General features: G+C 40.5%; 1 protein-coding gene across 2 annotated transcripts in view; it reads right to left on the bottom strand.

Moving 5' to 3' along the window:
* clcn2c (chloride channel 2c) overlaps positions 1-22,664 on the bottom strand; it is a 142,039-nt gene that overhangs the window by 5,562 nt on the left and 113,813 nt on the right. Inside the window, exons 16-23 of one of the 2 annotated variants that reach the window (XM_054606633.1) lie at positions 21,045-21,178; positions 20,055-20,245; positions 17,484-17,595; positions 15,744-15,814; positions 15,204-15,278; positions 13,566-13,598; positions 4,059-4,097; positions 1,988-2,092 (exon numbers count right to left, since the gene is read on the bottom strand). In XM_054606633.1, coding sequence (XP_054462608.1) covers positions 1,988-2,092; positions 4,059-4,097; positions 13,566-13,598; positions 15,204-15,278; positions 15,744-15,814; positions 17,484-17,595; positions 20,055-20,245; positions 21,045-21,178 — 760 coding nt within the window. The remainder of the gene's footprint in view (positions 1-1,987; positions 2,093-4,058; positions 4,098-13,565; positions 13,599-15,203; positions 15,279-15,743; positions 15,815-17,483; positions 17,596-20,054; positions 20,246-21,044; positions 21,179-22,664) is intronic. The other variant, XM_054606704.1, reaches the window with a different exon arrangement.

Genomic DNA, 22,664 nt, shown 5'->3' with positions numbered 1-22,664 from the left:
AAAGATTTGGGGGGTGATACGTCTTGGTCATGTGCAGATTAAACTAATTAGATGCAATTTTTTTTTAATTGTCTTGACAGTCACAGTCAGAATTACCCACAGTGTCTTGGAGATTGTTCACCAAAAGAGACATAAAAGTAGGGAAAATTGTTGGTAAATTGTTTTAACTATAATATTTAATTTGTAAATATTTTAGTTCTTTTTTTTCTGAAAATTTAGAGAATGATGAAAGTGTGGGATGCTTCGAGATCCTGCTAACCTCTACCTCAAATGTCCAAAACCCAAACCACTGACTGCAGACTTATTGTCATATATATATATATATATATATATATATATATATATAATAAAAAAAAAAAAATGATTTATCCGTTGCAGAAGGGCCCGCATGCCACGACAACAACAACAACAACAGTAAACAGCATGAGGTAAACGGTAGCCAGATCCAGAGAGGCGACCAAGAGAGAAAGCAGGGCAAGACGTAGAGAGAATAACACACACACACACACACACACACACACACACACACACACACACACACACACACACACACACACACACACACACACACACACACACACACACACACACACACACACACACACACACACACACACACACACACACACACACACACACACACACACACACACACACACACTTGCAGCGGCAGTGAACTGTGTTTAATATGCTGGAGGAGATTGTGCGTGGTATTGGCTCTTTGGAGGGAGGGGAGCGAGATGGATTGGTGCAGGATCCCTCTGTTAAATGTTTAAAGAGTATTCACAGAGCCCAGAGAGAGAGAGAGAGAGAGAGAGAGAGAGAGAGAGAGAGAGGGGAGATAGCATTATGAATGGGGGACATTGGTGTGTGTGTTTGTATGTGGGTGTTTGGTAGGAAGTGAGGTCTTTCAACATTGAGATATGTGTGGGTGCTGGAGACAGAGCCTCTTTCAGGATGCCACAGTGAGAAAACTAAATCAACTGAAGCACTAAAGAGGGAGAAATGTGTATAGTGTGTGTTCTTCTGGGTTGTTTGGATTCTCCTTCAGCGTCATTAAACACCACAAGAGCAACAAGAGTGTCGGACCTGGTGGCAGTTTGGTTTCCAAGTGCTTTTCTTCGTGTCCGGGGATCGATATGATGACATGAAGTCTTACTTAAGACTTGTTGAGTTAATCGGATACAGTTAGAGCTGCCATTTTCCCATTCCATGCAGGCATAAAATCATACTTGAAACTTTGATATAGAGTGTAAGCAAACATGATTATATATCAGTTTATGTGTAGGACATTTGGAGCATAGTGTGACTGAAACCGGACCTTTTTTTTCATATTCTTGTGTATATAAAAAAAAATGTTTTGTGTCTTCAATTTATTATTTAATTTGTCTAAGTGTTCAACCAGGTTTTTTTTGTTTTTAGTTTTTTTGGACATAGCTGGTTATTGTATTTATGACTGTATATTTCCTTTGTTTGAATATTTTTATAAAAAATATTTCTGTTAACCATTGCCGTCTTTTTTATTTAAATGTAAGAGTTCTCATGCATATCTTGCATGCATTAAGATTTTTACTCTCCTGTTTTATGCTCGATTTTATTTCCCTATTTTCAGGTATCTCAGCTTATGTTTCTTGTAAATCTTGTCTAAATGGCTTTTATATGTTATGTAAAGCACTTTGTATTGGTTGAAATGTACAAACAAACATGCATTCCCTAAATCAATAAATAAGTTCCTATAACTGAAGAACTTGTTGTGCACCAGGAATCACTCTAAACCCAGAGTGGATAAAAAGAAACGCAGTAGCAAAGACACACACCTGGTGGGATACATGATCTGTGAAACACACACACACACACACACACACACACACACACACACACACACACACACACACACACACACACACACACACACACACACACACACACACACACACACACACACACACACACACACACACACACCAGCTGTATTTTGCAATCAGACCTTATGCAGCGACGTGCGCTCCACCAGCTGGAAAGGGGCGGGGTCAATCTTGCAGTTGCTGAAGTTGACCTGCTCATCAAGCTGCTTCTCCTCCCACTCTGCAATCTGTAAAAACACACAGAGGAGGAGAAGAATGAGGGATAAACATCACTGAGGAATGACAGGAGGGAGATGATACTCTTATGACTTTATTGTCCCAAAAAAGAAAAGATTGACAGCCTGACTTTGCTGATAAAACTTCCTTTTTTTTGACTGTCTGACTGTAAAACTTTGGAGCGACAGCGCGCAATAGAAGCTGTTAACAAAAGATGTCTTTATGCTCGATGTCTGTCACTAATCAGCAGTTAAAGGCATCAAATATACGGAGTATTCTGACAAATCATCTCCCTCTGATAGACAATCAATGGGCCGGGCATCGCACTGAACGACTCTATAAATCACACCGGGCCGACAAAGAAAGGTGAGAAGCGACGACACGGCAGACGTATGAGAGGTGAACGATCGTAGAAAAAAAGAAAAAGAAAAGGGGATGGAGGGAGAAGGGTGTGAGGAATGTGTGGCTGACAGACAGGAAATGAGAGGTGCTGTTGATGGATGAATTATGAATGGTGTCATATCCAAAAATATAAGACTCCAGGGTAATCGGGCCGTCTGGGGATATTGAGGAATCTGAAAAAGCCAAGTCTGCCGTGGAGTGATGTCACCAAGTGCAAGACAAGACTGAAGTTAGACAAACAGTGATACGACTACCCAGAATACAAAGTATGTATGATACGGCATATTCTATGTTTTTATGTCACACGAAACCAACATTGAATGTATCTCACTAACAAGTATAGTGTGAGCATCAAAGCCTGAAATGTCTAAATCCCACACACACTAGAGCACCAAATATGGATTAATCTGCAGATTTAAATAGGCCCCCCAAAAAACCCAATTTACTCCTGTCGGACACATTTTATTTTTCAAAAACTGCAGTCCCCAGCCGTTTTAGGAAATTTGTGAAACAATGAAAAAGTGCATATTTGTGACCTGTTTAAGGTACTTTAAGGAACTAACAGACTGCAAAAGACAAGGAATGGAAGTTAGAACACAAAGGGAGATAGAGAGACAAATTGTTGGTTTAAGTCTTTTCATGGTATTTGTTTACAGTCAGAATAAAGACCGATGCCAGCCTAATCGTTTAACTGCATTTAAATATGCCCACTTTAAACGCCTCGTTCATGTTCAAGGATCCAATGTAGGAGGAATATGTTTGTTGGGGTTTTGCATTTAAATAAACAAATGCAAAAATAATAAACTCCAGTAATTTATCTTATCAGTAAGCATCGCACTGACAAGGCCAGAGGACTCACAGGAGACGGTTTACAAAAAGAAAAAGAAAGATATCATGACTTTCAGTCCCTGGCATCGAGACAAGCTTGATTCAAACACTGGATCCTACATTTCCTATAATGCCACTCTTTAGAAATCATTGTTAGACTCTCCCTGCCTGGTAAACGCCCACATATATGGAAACTCAATGCACACAGTTTACACAGTTTATATATATATATATATATATATATATATACACACACACACACAGTATATACACATATGTAGCTTATCCTAGTACTTCCTATGTGACAGAGTGTAAGGTTTACTCATAGACTGTATATAAAAAGTGGTCGTAGTCATCTTGACGTCAACCATTGGTTTGTTGTCTGACGTTTTGAAGCCTCGACTTTGGCGTTTTGGCCGTCGCCATCTTGGCTTTTTGCAACCAGTGAACAGAAGTGACCACGCACTGGTAGCGACCTGTCAATCAATGTGTAGCCCCGCCCTAAGCTTTTCCCTGCTTTATGGTCTGTTTGACTCTAAATGGAGCATCATTTACTAAATGAACATCATGCTGTATTGAAGAAGACTTGAAACTAGAGATTGAGACCATAAACTCATGTTTACAATGTTTACTGAGGGAATAAATCAAGAGAGAAGTAGAGTCATTTTCTCATAGACTGAAACCAGAGGTGATTGGTTGTAAGTTGTGTGTGTGTGTTCATGTTGTGTGACTGTCCGTCCGTCTTACCTCTCTAATAGTCATGTCATCCTCCACATCTACGTCGTCCTGTATAAACAAAAAGCGACAGGAAAGCAGTCAGCACAGAACACAAAGATACTCAGTGAACACACTAAACACGGTGAAATGAAGAAATGCACAAATACACAAATACACAAGCAGTGAAAGAAAGGTAAACAAATTGTAGATAAACAATGTTGTCCAATGTTGTGGTTATTATCTCCATACACACCTATAAGTACTTTTCAACTGCGCCTCCACCGTGCACAGAAGGTGAAGTGACATATTGACAACACATAACCGCCCATGCATCACATCATAAGTGCGATACAGTGGCGCCGTCTCCAGACAGATGGACAGAAATGGGATGTGTGACTAAAGGAGCGACTACAGTACATTTAATGAGTGCGGGGGATGTGATGTATGAGATGCCAGAGCAGATGATCATTATAATGATGGATCTGTGGGCCGCTCGGAGCTCTCGGCTCATGACTGACAGGCCGACGCCGTCCGACAAGCTGGAGTCGAACAAGCGAGCCCTGAGCACTGAGAATAGTCAACCGTGTGTGTGTGTGTGTGTGTGTGTGTGTGTGTGTGTGTGTGTGTGTGTGTGTGTGTGTGTGTGTGTGTGGACGTTACCGCAGGGTGTGTGCATGCAGCTCTATGTGTGTGTTTGATGGGCTGTGAAATATGATTTCAAAGTGTTTAGTCAGGTGCTTGAGTTCAGGTATTTACTTTCTAAGAATTGAGTGCAGGAGACCTTGTGTGTTTATGAGTGTGTGTGTGTGTGTTAAAGAGAGAGAGAAAGAGAGAGAAAGGCAAAGCGAGTGTGACCCAGGGGCTGATGGGAGCCCTTAGCTCATTTATCCTCATCGCTGCGTTGGCCGACCTGTTGGTAACCCTAGCAACTGTTGCCGCTGGGTAGAAAGAGGTGCCCTACTGTAGCATTATGCAAGCAGAGGCCAGACGTGCCTGGAGTTGATGAGACAGAACAAATGCTCGACACACACACACACACACACACCTACACACACCTACACACACACCTACAGCACTTTATCTCTGCTGTCTCACTGATCATTCTGCTTGTCACAAGGGCACTCTGAATGTCGCCAAGGCACACTGGTGTTCCAGGGGTAAAATGTAAACTAAAGACAAATGGAGAGATCAAATCACTTCTGTGTGTGTGTGTCTGTGTATGTGTATGTGTATGTGTGTGTGTGTGTGTGTGTGTGTGTGTGTGTGTGTGTGTGTGTGTGTGTGTGTGTGTGTGAAGTGTTTGAAGAAGAAGAAGAAGAAGAAGAAGAAGAGAGAGGTTGGACTGTGAATGCAAAATAGGTGCTTTCAGAGAGATTAGCCGTTCTATTAAGAGAGCAAATCTCTGCTTCTGGATACATGAGTTAAGGCAGAAGTGTGTGTGTGTGTGTGTGTGAGAATTGGAAGTGGGAGAGTCAACTTTGTGAGTCTGCAAGCGACTGACAGTGAAATCAGAGCGACCGTATGGGCATATTCAAATGAGATTTGAACGTGTGTGTGTGTGTGTGTGTGTGTGTGTGTGTGTGTGTGTGTGTGTGTGTGTGTGTGTGTGTGTGTGTGCAGAGGCATGCGAGAGGCTTCAGAGTGCTGACAATAGGCCGATGAAGCTGTATTGCTTGCTGTGCCGTTTCCCTGACCAGACAAAGATTAGAAAGGGCCGCTGCTCTTCCTCTCCCTCCCTCCCACAGCTATCCATCCTTCCTTCCTTTCCTACCATCCAGCGAGCCAATCGCCCAATCAGTGGCAACCATCCAAGACTAGGTCAGCGGGGAACACACACAAAGACTGCTGTATCATGCACATGCACACTGTAGGCTAAAGTACTGTGAATAATGAAAAGAGGTTTTTTGATTGGGGGAAATCTGGATAAAAAAAGTAGCCTCCCCCTCAAAGATACTTCCCTTTTCAGGCCACAGTAGATAGAAGGGGTATTGGCTTTCTTTACACTTTCCATTTGTGCCGAAGGGGACGGCTTAGCATCTTCCTCTGCTTATCTAAATCCAAAATCTGCCTCTGCTTTGAAGGGTCGGCTCAGAAGTTTCAATCTCTTGTGGTCAAGCTTTAAGTATCTGATGCCACCGTAATACAATGGAAGTGAGCACAAAGTAGGGTTTCTTCTTGCAGAGCATTCACAAGTGTGGACCACAGAAGAACTGATACACCAACTACAAAAAAAAGTAGATTATTGAGAGACTGGTGTCAATATCTACAAATCCCATGTCCAACTTCTAAAAAGGCTCCAACAGATTTCATGAATAAGTTACATTTGTTCTGCAAATAGCATTTAAAAACAGCATTTAAAAAGCCTCAAACCCACAAGGTGTTTCTCCAAAACCAATGTCCTGGTTGCTAAATAACAAAACCTGCTACTGTGCCGCTGATTGGCAAGCACTCGTTGCCTTGGTTGGTTGGATTGGTTAAGGCATGAGGAGTGACATGGGTTAAGAGTTAAGACTTAAGAGCCAGAGCCATACTTGCGGCTCTGTGAGGCTAACAAGAGTCGTGCTTTGAGCTGAATGCTTTGAGCTGAATGCCAGCAATGGCATGCTAACATGGTCACAATGGTAATGCTAGCATGTTAATATTTAAGCTAACATTGCAAAACATGCAAAGTACAGCTGAGGCTGGTGGGACTGCACCAGGTTTTTGTTCATAAAATGAAGTATTGGACAAATCATTTTTTGACCTGATGACAGCATAGATGAAAGGGGGATCTAAGATTGTAAAATTCATCCACTAAGGACCATGAATATCTGTAAACAAGTATTTCGAGATAAGGAAAAGCCAGGTCATTCATTAGGATGCATTGACTGGGAACCATGAATATCTCTACACATTTCGGTGTAAAAGCATCAAGTGAAAAGTTTGAGATTCACCAAGAATTTATCCTCAAGGGACTATGAATATCTGCAGCACATTTCATAACAATCCATGTGACAGTTGCCAAGATATTTCTCTCAGATCGACAAATGCAAACCTCTATGAAAAGTGACAGGATCACCAAAGTCAGTAGGACTTATCCTCTGGGAACCATCAATATGTGTGGCATGGGCAAAAAGTAGTAAAAACTATTCACATTGAAGACATTCAGTTTCCCAAATGCCATTTTAGATGCGTAGAGGAGCACAACCTAAATGTATATACAAACCATCTTTATATTATTGAACCCAACTGGTATATTGGTTGGCTAATATTATTGGATCACCACAATATCAATTTGCATACAAAGCACATAGAGATCCACAGATGATACACATTCTTGTTATCAATCTTACCTTAAGAAACACAGATGATCTAAAACAAACTGAATTTTAGTCGTAAACTATTATCGACGAGTCTCTAAAACTCTTCAGTGTCTGTTGGATGCAGCCTGTGTAGATATGGATGAACTAAAGTTTATATAATTATCAGTAGACACACTCTCCTCATAGCAATGACAAAAGACCCTATCAAGTTCATCTCTCATTCCTATTCCCAATGTAGCGATGTCTGTTGTTTCTCTAACTGCTGCCTGTGCCACAATAAATGGTGCAAACGGGAAACATTGCAGCCATAATTACTAATCACTCATGTGCAGGCAATTAACTGCAGATTTTACTTGCTCTCTTAGATTCTATTACCTCTTTATATGTGTATCTGATTAGATTACAGACTTAACACAACTGCGAAATAACCTCATTAATGACTTTGTGCAAACTACAGCGGTGCGGGCTATAATGATGTGCAGTGAAACAGTCTTAACAGCTTTGGGAAAAGTTGTGAAATGGTAATTAATCTTAACGACCCGTCGCGTTGTGTTGGTGACCACCCTTATTGTTTGGGGAACACACCAGAGATCACTGGCTGAACCTGGGAAACAAATATCTGAGTGAAGTTCTGTATAACATTGTAAGTCCTTCCACTGATTCCTTCAAACCTGCATGAGTTTGTCAACCTGAAGGGATCTGATATCGAGCAACAAATCAATTTACAAAACAAATTACCGTCAGTACCTCACACTCATCTTCTCCAGATAAATTCTATCTCTCTTTTCTGTCTGTGCAGAAATGATTCAGGAAATGAAACTTCATCCTGTCCCCTGACTATTCTTCCTACCAGATAACTAAAGGACATTTTTAATGGAGTCAGCTGACTTTGTTCTACAATTTATAACTTTCTTTCACTGAACTCTGAAAGTGCCAACACTTGACCCCCATCATCTTAATAATCAACTCTATTCTTGCTATATGGTTCTTGAAATAAAGGGTCCCATTCTGTCGTCTTTCCATTTAATGAATAAGACTTTTTCAGTCAGATAGAAATGATCACGACACTCAATCATCTCTTACTCTATTAGCTAACTGTTGAAGCCCAGCATTACTCGTCCTATTAAAACTAAGCATGGTATTTTAGATTTTTAAATTATACTTTCCTGTTCAATCGTCTTGAACACTGGGTTGGCCTGGAGTCAAATTTCTACTGCAGGATCTCTTGTGCTGGCATTGGAGACTACAGATTTTCTTTTTCTTAGACATGTTTTGTTCTCAATTTAAATGCTGCCTTTAGTTCATCGAATCTGGATTAAATTGCACCAGCTACTCGTTAATCCATCATCTATCAAATTTGTGTCAATTCTGAATTCTTCTAGTTTCAAACTAAGTTTTACCCAATTTGCACCATTGTTAACTTAAAGAATGTCTTAGCTGGTAGACTTTTATAATGGTCAAAATGGTTCCTTGGAAACGTTTGTCGTCCAATCAAAAGCAATTGACTATCTTAACAGAGTTAAGCTGTAAAATAACATCCAAAATTAATAGTTTGAGCCAAAAGAACCATACATAACTGATAAATCCAGGCATGACTTTGGCTTGTTTATAAATTCATGCATGGAGAAATGTGTGTGGTTCAAACTTAGTAGTATTCATATAATTTCAGAATGAGATGCAGATGCAAAGGAGATTTGCTAACCTTATTTGGTGATTTTATTGCTGGCATCCTGTTTAGTAATTTGATGAATATTATGTTATTTTTGTATAATGTAATCTAAAATCTCATTATTAATCAGCATTTTGATTAAATGTCAGGTTGTTGTAAATTACAAAAACATTCCATCATCTCTTTAACTCCTCACTTTAAATGAGTTTAGCAAGCTAACGCTAGTTTTATCAGTGGGTTTAGTTTACAACTAAGTTTGTGTGGTGCAATCTGCTTTAATAAAGTCATGTGTGAATCTACACTTCATAAACAAGTACGCTCCAGCTAAGCTAATTTCAAACTTGCTAAAAACTGGTGCATTTTTATGCTGATGACACTAATATATATTATGGATGTGTTCTGAACAATGAAAAGACAGACATTGCACTTCCTTCTTCTCTGAACATTAGCCATTTATCATGTAATGTCCCGAAATTTTCTGCAGCTGGATGCCAACAACATTGAAATATGTGTAATTGTCCTCAACAGACGAGTCTCCAGATGTCACAGTGACTTGGCTCATTATCTCCCTGCGTCACAGATAATTGTGAATCTCTGCAGTTATTTTTCATCATAATGCTGGAAAAACACGGCAAAGATTGACAAGATCAAATCAATCATCTTAAGTCATATCTATCGATCTATCTAATACATAAAAAAAGATTTCAAGCTGTTTTTTCACTCCCCTGGGACTTGTTTTACCATTTTCTCACATTGTTAAAGCGACAAAGACTTTAATGCAACTTGACTTTTCTCCCTTGCATCATGTGTGTGTGTGTGTTTGTGTGTGCATGTTCCTATGTTAGTGTGTTTGTCAAAAAAGTAAGAAAGACATGCGTTCCCTAACGACCTAAAGAAACACCAGAGAAGGAAGAATTCAAAGAAATAAAGAGGGAGAGGCGAGAAGACCAAAAAAAAAAAAACGAGCCCACAAACCATCATAAATAAAGCATGGAGGCATTACGAAGACACAAGAGTGGGGGAAAATAATGAGAAAAACAGCCAGGAGAGACTGAGAGGCTGGGTGGCATCATTTCTCCGCAACAGACTACTGATATAATTTACCCTGCATCAATATTTCACAGCCTAGATGGAAGGAGAGGAGGGGGGGAGGTGGACAGATGACAGAGACACAGAAAAGGGAGGAGGGCTTTGAAAAAGTGGTAAAGATGGACGAAGAGCAACAAAACAGAGCTTCAGAGATTAAACCAAAATCCAGAAACAAAGAATGGAAGAACTGTGAGAGTGGAGCTGGAAGAAAGGGAGGAGTGATAACTAGACTTCTCTTCGTGTAACTCAGAATTCTTTGGAGGAAAAAAATGAACCATTTGTTCGTCCATATTCCTGCCTGGGCCGACAGAGCATCGACGCTTTCCACGTGCACGTATGCACTGCTGGATGTTAATAATAATTCCTAATGACAGGGAAAACAAGCCCACTGGCGTAGTGCACTGAATATGCACACACATAGTGCTACAGGGGTTCATTACTAATTAGCTCACTGCAAGGCAGTAATGACTAACATGCTTCTAGGCCCACTTAACACATCCAAAAATTCAGTGTGCCATTAATGTGCCATCTGTCTCAGTGCTGACCATACAGTGTGCTACTCGTGGGTACACTTAACAAATCACTGTACCTTATTAAATTACAACCAGCAGTGGCAGATGAGGGCCATAGGAGACTTGAGTGGTGTCCATCAATTAATGATAGACACTAATAAAAAACTTAACCGACAGAATAGAAACAGATTTATATTTCATCCCAGGAAATATGGGATAAGAAGTTCCAGTATATGCAGGGGATAAAAGTGCTGAGCTAAAACTGTATACGTTTATAATGCAGCTTTCATTTCAACAATTTCAGGAGATAGATTTGTTCCCCACATTCTTCATATGAAATATATTTCATGTAGCTTTTGTATCTTTCTTATTATAAAAGTTTGATTAAGGGGGGTGAACGTATGAGTGGTACATAAATGAACAAGTGTGGGACTGCAATAAAGTCTGATGCAGTTATGTAGCTCATCAACACAGTATATATTGCAAGATACATCCTCAGTTCAAGATGTATTTTAAATAAATATCATATAAGTGAAACAAAGCAAGTTACTGTACTGTGTTTACCTGTAAGATTATTTAAGCTCTATTTATCTGGACCTCACCTCAGAAAGTTTTAATGATTTTTTTATTCATAAATGTAACTGTTATGTTGTGTTTTTTTCATATTCGTTCATCCCCCGACAATACGGTCTGGCGTTAGGTATTTCTGGTGGAAAAATACAAAATTCCATACATTTTAGTTTAATTCATTTTGTCTTCAAATGGTCACATTTAGAGAAGAAAAAAAAAACCAGAATCAGCCTTAAAAATATTGTGTCATATTTGTATAATAGTACAAAGTTAATTCCTCTTGTAATTTCTGGAAATGACAACAACGTGACCGTGCTCTGCTCAACAGAAGCTAGGACCCAACTGACTATTTGGGCCTCTGTGTTTAAGGTATTGTAGATGGCCATACTAAATGTGTTCTCATACATGTTATCGATAATGTCCACTGCAGCCTAAATCCTTTCTTACCTCTATGAGGGAGGGAAAAGGTGCAGAAAAAACAAGAAAACATGACGGATATAATCAGATTCATTCTGCGTATATCTGCTTCGTCAGGACTCTTGCATGTCCCTGAACCCCACGCTGTACTGTACCTACTAGCTAACAGGCTTAATTAAACATGTTCTGTCCCGGGATTAATTCAGCATGCTGTGGTGAATCAATAACGAGATGCATTATGCCTTTTGAATTTCAAACTAAAATGAAAACTGGTGTGTAACAGTTAGGGCCTTTTGATTTTAAGATTCTGACCTTTAATGCAGCACCCCATGGAGACAATCAATACGATTGTTAACGGAGTACAAAGTAAGTGTGCTGCGTTCCTGCACAGAGATTGCCTCAAAAAACAAATCCCACTGTAAATGTGTTAAACTAGCACATTTGGTTTTGATTAATCTTTTTCATTACTAGAGTTGAAGAAATATTTTTAATAATTTAGTTTTTAATACAGTCTCCGTGCTGCCACACATTCAACGTGAGCACGGAAAAACGCCTGAGGGTTCGCATTTTACGCCATTGAATGAAAAAAAAAAACACTCCCAGCGTGCCTCCTGTTTCCAATTTTGTACTTTTTGTTGAGTTTCTCAAGGAAAGTCTGACTTCTGCTCTTAGCTGTGCAGCATGGACTGTGTTAAGGAACCAAAGTGCTGAACTTTGGGAACATTTTTGGGGTTAAATATGGCGGTAGCAATGCATGATTTTAGAGCACAATCTTGCCAGTGTTTTTTTTCCTTTACTTGTCCACATGATTAAGACTTCACAGTGTCATTTGTCAGCTGTATACGGCGGGTTTGCACACGGGCCTCGGAGCGATAGATGAAGAATGATCTGACACTGCTCTGTGCTTGTGAATGATTAAAAATGTGTACAGACTTCAATAATTGTCACTGACATGTGAAACTAATGGAGCTCCTTAATTGCTTCAAGTATAAATCATTAATAGTGCTAATAGAGTTACACTGATACAATAATGACTGGGAAGAATAGTGTGTTCTCGTATCATAGTTACATTCAAGGGATGTTGGAGACTAATAAACATGTCTATTGAGGTCTGATCTTTACGTGAAGTACTAGCAATTTAGCTTTGGCTGATTCATCAATGAAGGTCATCTGTTGCACTGGGTAGCAGCTTTTTTCTGTTTAAATAACCTGTTTTTTGTCTTGCATAATTTGGTACTCCTGGAAACCACTATGGACATTTTCAGCCAATCAAATAAGGGAAATACTACTTTGCTGTCTGTTAATGTGAGTTCAGATTGAATGCAAAGCTAATTGTAGAAGCCAGAGTCGACGGAAAAGGTCGGCACTGTTCTTGTAAATGATAGCTAGTGACGCTATCATGCAGAGTGAAAATTCACTTCAGTATGAACACATCTTTATGTCATTCTTATTTTCCAACACTGATCTAAATTGTTTTTACTGCAGAACATACGCCAGGGTATTTATTTGTAAAGACCCATATTGTTAACAAGACTAAAACGATTCATGATTTCTTCCATGCATTTCTCAATGCAATCTTAACATTAGGTAAATATATTGTGTGTTAGCAAGCTTTTAGTCCTATTCAGAACATCGGGTAGTGGTGCACTTCAGTCTCTTGTGGCCAAAATAGGTATTACAACAATGCCAAAACAGTTTTGTTCAGACTTTAAAGATTGATCAGCAGATTTTTTTTCTCCCACTCGCTTCTTAGGGTTTCACATTTTGGGCTAAATGGTAGCAAAGCGTATATTTCTCTAAAGTCTAGACAGTGGCATTGAATCAATAGAAATGTGTTACGGTGTAAAAGCTTATCAAGACAAAGATCCACAGTGTTTGTCTCTTAGCAAGTTTTACATTTTAAGTCTATATCTGGATTTGCATTATAATACTTGATTGAAACAGAAATGTTCAGAAGAAACGGCGACAACATGCTCACCCCATGGTAACACTTTAAGTTGGGTGGTGGCTCCTAGTAAATGGGATGACATCATATGTGAGGAGTAGAAAACAATCTCATGATGATTTGTAAACTTATAAACTATGAAGAAATCATTGATGCTGATAAACGGACAAAGATCAACTGTGTGAATGAATGATTACGTGAATCACTTGATTTTTCATGCAGCGCTGGATGTTCTCGTATCGCGGGAATCATTTTTCTCAATTCGTAAATCAGGCGCTTGTTTCATTGGTTGACATGCACCGCTGCTGGAGGGGAAGCGGTCGCTGGTAATTGGACAGCGGGCCTCATCCCAGTTTGTGGGGATACTTTTCCCCGATACCTCCCAGGACTTCCCATGCATCATCATTTCATCCGAGCTGCTGCTGGAACGCCGTCATTCAAATACCTGCCTGCTCCTAATGATGAGATATGAGGCTCCTATCCGGATATGTAACGCTGCATGCACAGAGGAGCACGCCTCAATGCGGTTCTTCCCTTCGACCCGCCCACCCTCTGACCCCTGCACATTAACCACATGGAAGACCACAGTTTCTTTCATCAATTACGTCAAATGCGATGGGGTTTCGGGTCACTCCAGGGACAAGGCCTGCCCTGTGAGGCCGTCACTGATTGGACACCTCGGGTGACGCGGCTGATGATGGACAGCACAGCATGCTTGGTTGAACAGCCTCGTCCTTGTAGACCACTTGACCAAAACTCAACCACATCTTGATAGTAAAATTGATGATAAAAATTGCTTTCTCAGGGGTTTCCTTGACTTTAAGAATAGCTTCATTTACAGTGCATCACTGTGGCCAGTTGAGAAATGAAAACACTGGTGGTCAAATAGTGGCTAAAGGTACTAAATTTCTCTTTGAATTTTTAATACTTTTTGTCTAAATAACTGGTTATCATGTTGCTTTATCTTGTGTTTTCTATAACTCTTAGGTTGCTTAAGGTTTTATCATTATTTATATTTCCCTACCAATTTAAACTGCGCCTTTACTACATGCAATAGGTTTCATATAATGTAAAGTATCACTAAGTTCTTATTGGCAACCAAACTAAAATGAACCTAAATATAAACTAGCAACAATACCGTAAAAATAAGTGATCTAGAAACAACATTTTAGGTATCTTAAAAGCTTTTTTTTTTAGACATTGTTTGTATTTGTTTGTTGTTAAAAACTGGTGCACTGATGGTCAGTAATTTAAAAAAAAGTATACATAATGGCCATAAGGTCGCAATTGAGAAAGCATATTGTTTGCATTGCCAATTATCAGTTGTGGTATTTCAGTTGTCAAGTGTTCTCTATAACCTCAACTGACCATTAGACCAATGAGAGGAGGTTAAAATGAATGAATCCTAGCCCAAGCCAATCACGTAAGCAACTACAGGCAGTGAAAGGTCAATGGGCGGAGTTACAGGTTGCACAAGGAGGAGGGTGTTCAACACTTTTCGGCACGATGGCGCAGACTGGCTTTGGCTGAGCCTGGCCTAGATCTCAGTCCATCGGCATTTGGGATTAGCCCTGGAATGGGATGGCGGCGTGACAATCGGTTGATTTGGCTGATGAACCTGTTGCCGGGCGGATTCCAGGCATTTGGGTAGCCCTGATCGGTGGCTCTTACCACTACGGATATCCGGACTCGTTTGGACGGCCTCCTGAGCTCAGGAGACATGGGGCTCTCCACGTTGTTGTTTTTCTTCCGGGCAACCAGAGAAAAGCACACAACGTTAACAACAACCTCAACGTCAGTTTGACTTTGCAAAAAAACTTCTGTGGAACGCCACTTTGACGTGACCAAACCTCACATCAGCTGGGGGAAAAAAAATAATAATTGCAAACGTATTTCTATTAAACAAGCCGTTAGCATGGTGGTGCAGGAGTGAAGAGAGCTTTCCTGAAGCCCTGCAGGATGCAAGGCTGAGACAAAGTGAAAAAGGTTTTATATTGGGGCTGAGTGTGTGTCCTGTGTATGTGTTTGTCTGCGTGGGAGGTACTGTACTCTAGAGCGTGAAGGACTGTATGTGAGAGATAGCATAGGACTGTGTGGGTGTGCACAATGTGTGAACGACAGGATGTGAGACATTGTGTGTGTGATGGTGTGTGTGTGTGTGTGTGATGGTGGTGGTGTTTATTTGTGTATTCGAGGATAGGGCTCTCTTACCTCTAGGCCTTCTGTGTCTGGACTGGCACAGAATAGGTTCTTTAAAGCAATGCCCGAATTATCATGTGGGGCTGAGAGAGAGAAAGAGAAAGATTCAGAAACTGTGAAACAATCAGATGCCTTTGGTCTCCATCTGTTAGATACTTATGTGCATTCTGTTTGGAGACTTTATCCTACTGGTCCCATCTAGAAAATCAATACAAATACAGCTGCATCATCTGCAAAAAGTCGGTCTGAGGATGAATCAGGAGAAGACAAATAATTGATTTTCCAGAGAAATCGAAACAGGTTTTTACCGGTCTCCACTGAAATTGAATAAATTAATAACTATTGCTAGACAATAACATATTCAGCACTACAATTTACACCTAAAGGCAATTTCAACGTGGCCGTGAACAATAACAGAGACAAAGGAAGGGAAACATGCTGTATAATATCAGTTTGCATAATCATTGAGACTAGTTAGCTAGCCAGAGCTAACTAGTCTCTGCGTGTTAAAAAGTTGCTATTAGCTTCTCTTATAGCAGTCATTCACTGCAGGAACTTTACATAACATGTTGCCATTGTCACAGGCTCTAATTATGTTTCCACTGAGCCTCCTCAGGGGATGAGCTCATGTGAGTTCATGTCATGGGGGGAGGAGGCCATTCAGAGAGCAGCTCTCTCGTTGGTTACAAAGCAGACACACAGCAAACGGTAAGTGGGGTAAATGAAAAGGATGACGCAATATTTCATAAAAATAAAAAACCTAAACATGCACAGTCGAGTAAACTGGTGAAACTAAGTGGTTTGACACACCGGACCACTGGCTTGCTTGTGCTGGCTGCAGCAGTACTCTGGATTTACTGTTTGCGTATGAACTTGATCATGCAAATGGGCAAGAAAAGCAACGCCAGAGTCATTATTTGCTTAACTCAATTAGTTTGATGATTGATTTTTTATGCATAAATACCAAAAATGCACTAGTTCCGGCTTTTGAAATACGCCATTTTTGCTACTTTCATTGTTGTACAATAGTACACCAAATACTGTATCCTTGTTTTTTGTAATTTCAGTCAGACACCTACTGCTAAACTGAAGTCTGAAGAAAGACATAAGAGTTAAGTTTTTCAACACAGGAAAATTCAAAAGCCAAGAGTTTAACGCTCTCAGAACAAAAACTGACATTGCCATGGAGCAAAATGTGTCAATCAGAGCATTTCACAGCCAAGATGGAAAACACATGAAACTGTACTGAGCTCCTTCAAGACTCCTCTTGTTCTATTGTTCTCACCAATACACACAATTCCAACTTTATATAAAACATACACAGAGCTGCTAGCATGACTGTAGACTTATATATTATTTGTGTGGTAAACATTGTATAACCTGCTTTGTGATTGCACTCAATGAGACATTGGAAGGTGTGCACAACAGTAGATTTGAGCAAATAGATTGTTTTTGCCTTTTTTCCAATTTAGATAGTCGTAATCAGTTAGTCCTAAAATAGTTTTTTCATCATCAAAGAGACAGAGAGAGAGAGAGAGAGAGCGACAGAGGCATGCAGAGAGAGAGAGAGAGAGAACAAGAGGTTCAATTAGTGTGATGTGAGTTTAGAGACAGAGAGGCCATTACCAACACTCCTTCCAGATCTATTAAATCTGCTTTTCTTTTCCTTTTGATTGCCTCATCTGTCTAGTGTTTGGAAACTCTCTCTCTCTCTCTCTTTCAATCTCTCTCATGTAAGTGTGTCGTTCTTACCGGTGGGGATCTCGGTGGGTCGATCCACCACAGAGGGTCTCTTCAGTGCAGGTTTGAGGGGCTTCTGAAGGACTGGACGAACCGGGCTGAAGGTTGACTCCTCAGTAGAGATCTGCACACATACACACACATAGATACAATTCAAAACCCTGCCAAAGAGATCAACCCCTCGTTCTCATTCTGTGGACTCATTAGACAAATGAATGTACTTCCTCGGAGTGATGACATGGAGGCCAATCAAAAGATGGGGAAACAGCAGAAAAGAAAAACAAAAAAGAACAGAAACCAGCGGGAGTTGGGAGCTAAAATAAGGGTTCTTGTGTTAGCCTTGATGTAACATTTCATGACTTCAATGACTTCCCATGCTGGCATTTCCATGACCTACAAAATGTTGTTGCTGGGTTATGTTAATAACGTCCCTCTGAAGTGGAGGGAACATTCTGGTTTCAGCCATAAAATGGTTCACGGATCAAATGCCTGAGTGGAACTAGTGGAAATATTCAGCTGGATTTCTGTGAAGTTGCCCATTTGTAAATTCATCAATATTCCTGCAAGACTTTGCTGAAGTTGTCTTTTAACTTATAAGATATTATCTGCAAGCTGGAGTTTCTGTAACTTTTACTATGTTTTATTCATTCAGTCTGAAATTTTGTCTAGTGTACAGTAAGTGTTTTAAAATGTGCAGTGCTGCAACATGTGCTTGCACATAAAGTCTCTCCACTGTCACTCATTTAAAGTGAGATTTAGTGTGATTTTTTTTAAGGTGGGATAGTTTGAGGTACTTCTCCAATGCTTTACCTACAGTAGATGGAGTTTGGAGCAACAGACAGGAGTAACAGCATTTTAAACACCTGTATACGCTATATTTTAAATATCTTTACTGCTTTACCTTGCTGTCAGAAAGTTTTTTCTGACAGGGGACTTATCTATAAGAAGTTATCTATGCTCCTTTTAAAAGACACAAGACTCCTTTGACAATAACTGTGATTTTACTTCGCAGAGCATGGGGGTCTCATTGGATGCAGCAGAAGAGCAGCAACTTCCACTGAATATGGATCGATACATCAGACAACCCCAAATAAAAAAAAATCGAAACTGTCCCTTTAACACGTCAACAAATGAATAAAATCATTATTCTTGCTTTAAGGAAGGCGTTGAGAGTAGAGGTTTGTATTGAAGCTGTTTCAGAGGATTCTCCCCCCCAAAAAATAATGATTTATTATGAATAGCCATCAGCTATCGGAGGTTTAACACAGAGAAATCTGTCAACATTTAAAAACCCTTTCTCGAACCAGTTGTAATACAAGACTTTTATCATCATTTATAGACATTGATAAAAAGCAGCAAAGCAAGAAATGGAGAAAGTGGGGAAAAAAGACTGAAAGAAGACAGGAAGAAAAAAGAAGTTAATAAGCATCACACACACACACACACACACACACGCACACGCACACGCACACACACACACGCCATTTTACCTCGCCACTCACTGCAAACTGATGAAAGAGAAATGAAGATGGAAGATATAGATAAAGAGATAAATCAACACTGAGCAGTACGGTGCAGGACCTGGAACCAGAGGAGACATCCATCCTGAACCACAGCTGTGTATCTATCTTCCTTTGTTTTTTTCTTACACACACACACACACACAAAAACCCATTCATATTACTGTTATTGATGGCATAACACCTTAATAACGCTCTAAGCTTTCCATCTATCACAAACACATCGTTTTTCTGAATGCATTTAACTAACTCATTCTAAAAGTCTCTTTCACAACAGAATGACAGACTTTTAAACATCAAAAAACATTTACTGTCAGTTATCACTGTCAAAACTTAAAAGTTACGGTAAATAAATATTGGATTTGTTCCTGTAGTAGATGTTGAAAAGGTCCAGACTGAAATATCTCAACAGCTATTGGACAGATTGCTGTGACATTTGGTACAGCCATTTATATTGTCCTCAGGATGAATTGTTACTCTTCTCATGTGATTCCTTAATTTTTCTTATAGCGCCATCATCAGGTCAAAATTCTAATTTGTATTTGGTTAATGACCTGCAATACTTGAAACATTCCCTTCAGCCTCAGCTGTGCTTTTGGTGCTAATAAGCAGATGTTAGCTAGCTCACTAAATTTTGACTGAACATTATGTAGATTACATGCTGAATACAGTTTCACAGTCAGAGCAGCTTGTTTTTGTAAATCCACCTCACATTACATCCACGTTTATTGAAGACAGATTGAGCATCTTTAGAATACTTTTTATTGTCTCACTTTACAATTAATGGTTGAGTTTGAGCTGTAGTTGGAGCTCCTTTTCTGTTTTGTATTTTTGAGTCATAGGGCTTTCACTGCTAATGCTATCTCTGGAGCCTTTTAAAACAAAACCGATTCATCTTTTATTTTGTATGCATTTCTATCTGTAGCTTTGGAGAATCTGGAGAATTCAGTCCAGTTTCCTGGTTTAATTCCTGGTTCATTTTTCATTTTGCACTATAAGCATCGAGTAAACAGATGATGAAGCCTAAGGCGTTTCCACACCCCTCTCCCCTGTGACCTCTGACCTGGAAGCGGACCTCCTGGCTGGCCCGGTGGCCGCCGTCCTCGCTGCCCGCGTTCGACACGACCGACAGGCGTTTCTTCTCCTCGAGGGCTCGTTCTCTGATGTACTCCAGCCGTCTGGGGCGGCCCAGCTGCAGGGAGAGCAGCGCCTGGAGCTGGGCGCGCTCGATGGAGCCCAACAGGATCATGGACTCTGGGGGAGGAGACGGAGGAAGGAGGTGAGGAGAAGGGAAAGACAGTAAAACTTGTTTCGGGGGGAAAAGTGAGACGACTGCAGGAGATTCCAAAAACAGGTTGCAGCACTGCAGAGAGCTCGGCTGAGTTACACAACAAGAGCCCAGAATGCAGTGAATGTGTATTGACTAATATGTGTATGTGTGTGTGTGTGTGTGTGTGTGTGTGTTTGGCAGCTTGCTTGCTTGCTTTAAGTAATTGCCTTTGTGACAGTACGTGCTGATTATGTATTTGGTTAAATGACGCAGCTAATTGTTCCTGCACGATTGCGTAATTGAGACAGACTCTGAATACCAAATATGCACTTCGGTGAAGTGGCATCAGCCAGCGGAGCGCTGTGGAGTTTGTCAATCAATCAATCAGTTTTTAATGAGCGCGCCCACCGAGGTCGCTGGGATTTGTTTTTGGTACAGACATAAAGGGACATCGGTGTTACGTCACACTGTGCTCACACACATGCTGAGCTACTGTAGGAAACAGGTTTTTGTTTTGTTGTTTTCACAGTTTGGTGAGTAGTTAGGACAATATACTCCCTATTGTAACACATTGAAGCTACGGTTTATGGAGTAGTAACCATCCAAGTTTAACTCTTGGTCATGTTGTAGTAGAGAGGGACTATTTCATGCGAGTATAACAATATATATGAGCTTTCATCTTTAGATTTCTTCAAAATAAAGTACAATACAGTGTGTGTGTGTGTGTGTGTGTGTGTGTGTGTGTGTGTGTGTGTGTGTGTGTGTGTGTGTTGTGTGTCTCACCCGCTGACTCCACCAGCGCCAGAGTCTTGAGGTGGCCCGTCAGCAGGACGTTGTGCAGATCTCTGTAGCAGCAGTTGAGAGTGATGTACCGCACGTCCCGCACCATGATGTCCTCCACCCGAATATTATACTTCCTGAGAGGAGAAAAGAGATCAAAGGAGGAATTTATCAAGCGGTTACGGAGATAAGAAATAGAGGTAAGATGAGGGAAAAAAGGTGAGAAGGAGGAGAAAGACAGATCCATTAAAGAATCCAGTGACATTTCCTGAGTAGTCTGAACATCCAAGCTGCTGACTTTTGAAAACTGACATTGATGATAATGCTTTGCCTTCACCTTTTGCCTCATGCTTGGTCAGTGGCCTATTTTTTTTTTATATAAATGTTGCCCTGCACGGCTCTCTAATGCAAACGCTGACAGCACACCCTTCCCTTCAGCTGACGGGTCAATCCAATAACACCTCGCTCTGTCGACGCGTCATGCGGACGTGAGCGGCGGTTAGAGCACGGCCGTGCTGTTACGGGAAAAACTGGGTGACATTGTGTGAGCAGGTCTTGCCTCAGCAGAATCGTTCGCCCCGGTACACCACTCATAAACACTCTCACTTTCTCTTCCTGTTCGTGTGTGTTGCCAGAACCTGAAAAACACGACAGCAGCCGCTCAATGTTTTTTTTTTTTTTTTTTTTTTTTTGGGTGGTGCCAAGGCTCTGCAGGCCGTGCCAGGATACGAGCTCCGGCCAAGCCTCTACGCTGCTTGTTGTTGTGGTGACAACTCAATACTCTGACCTCTCTTGGAACACAAAGTTAATTTGATGACCATCCGCCCTAAACTCCACCTCAATGCAGCAGAGAACAGAGTTGGTATGAGCTTTGTGAACAGCACCAGGAAATGGCAAAGATAGAATGCTGTGCTACAACAAAGCCTTATAGAGACGCTTTCTGTACTGTGGGTCCTTATGTGGTGATGTAACAGAACAATAGATAATGTATTAAATGCTCCAAGCTAAAAGCATTACAGGACCAGTTCAACCAAATTACTAATAATACAAAATACTGTATCTAAACCCAATTGTCAGACAAGAACATTGAAATTGGAGGATATGGAAAAAAAAAAAAAGATTAAGTTCTATGAACACATTTTTGTTCAGATCCAATGCAGATGTATTTAAGATTATATGCACAATATCTTCTTATAGAAACTTATTAAGGTTAGGGAATTTTACAAATTCTGAAAATGGCACAAGCTTTTCTCCTCAAAGGCCTTCATGATGTTGATCTTGTTTCATACAAAAAGAGAGAGAGAGCGTGAATAACGCTGAATACACAGCAGTAAATTGCAGTTTTGCCGCAATAAGTGCATTTTTTTTATGTCAGGGTTTGCGTTTTCTCAAGTTTCAGGCGGGAAGAACTTCTTTGTAACACGGGTCAACATGTCACGTGACTCACAGGACTCTGTTTACTGATTGTCTGCAGGAACTCTGTGGACGAACTTTGCTGCTAAAAGTTACACAATCCCCAATCTGCAGCTTTCCAAAGACACTGCATTGCACTACTTTCCGTCATGCTACGTTACGGGCACGCTACTTCCTGCATTGGCACTGGAAGTACGTTTAGAAGTGCAG

Source organism: Anoplopoma fimbria, chromosome 1 (assembly GCF_027596085.1).
Source record: "Anoplopoma fimbria isolate UVic2021 breed Golden Eagle Sablefish chromosome 1, Afim_UVic_2022, whole genome shotgun sequence".
NCBI classification, from domain to species: Eukaryota; Metazoa; Chordata; class Actinopteri; order Perciformes; family Anoplopomatidae; genus Anoplopoma; species Anoplopoma fimbria.
Note: the sequence above shows the minus strand (reverse complement) of the source record. Positions and strands in the feature narration are given on the sequence as shown.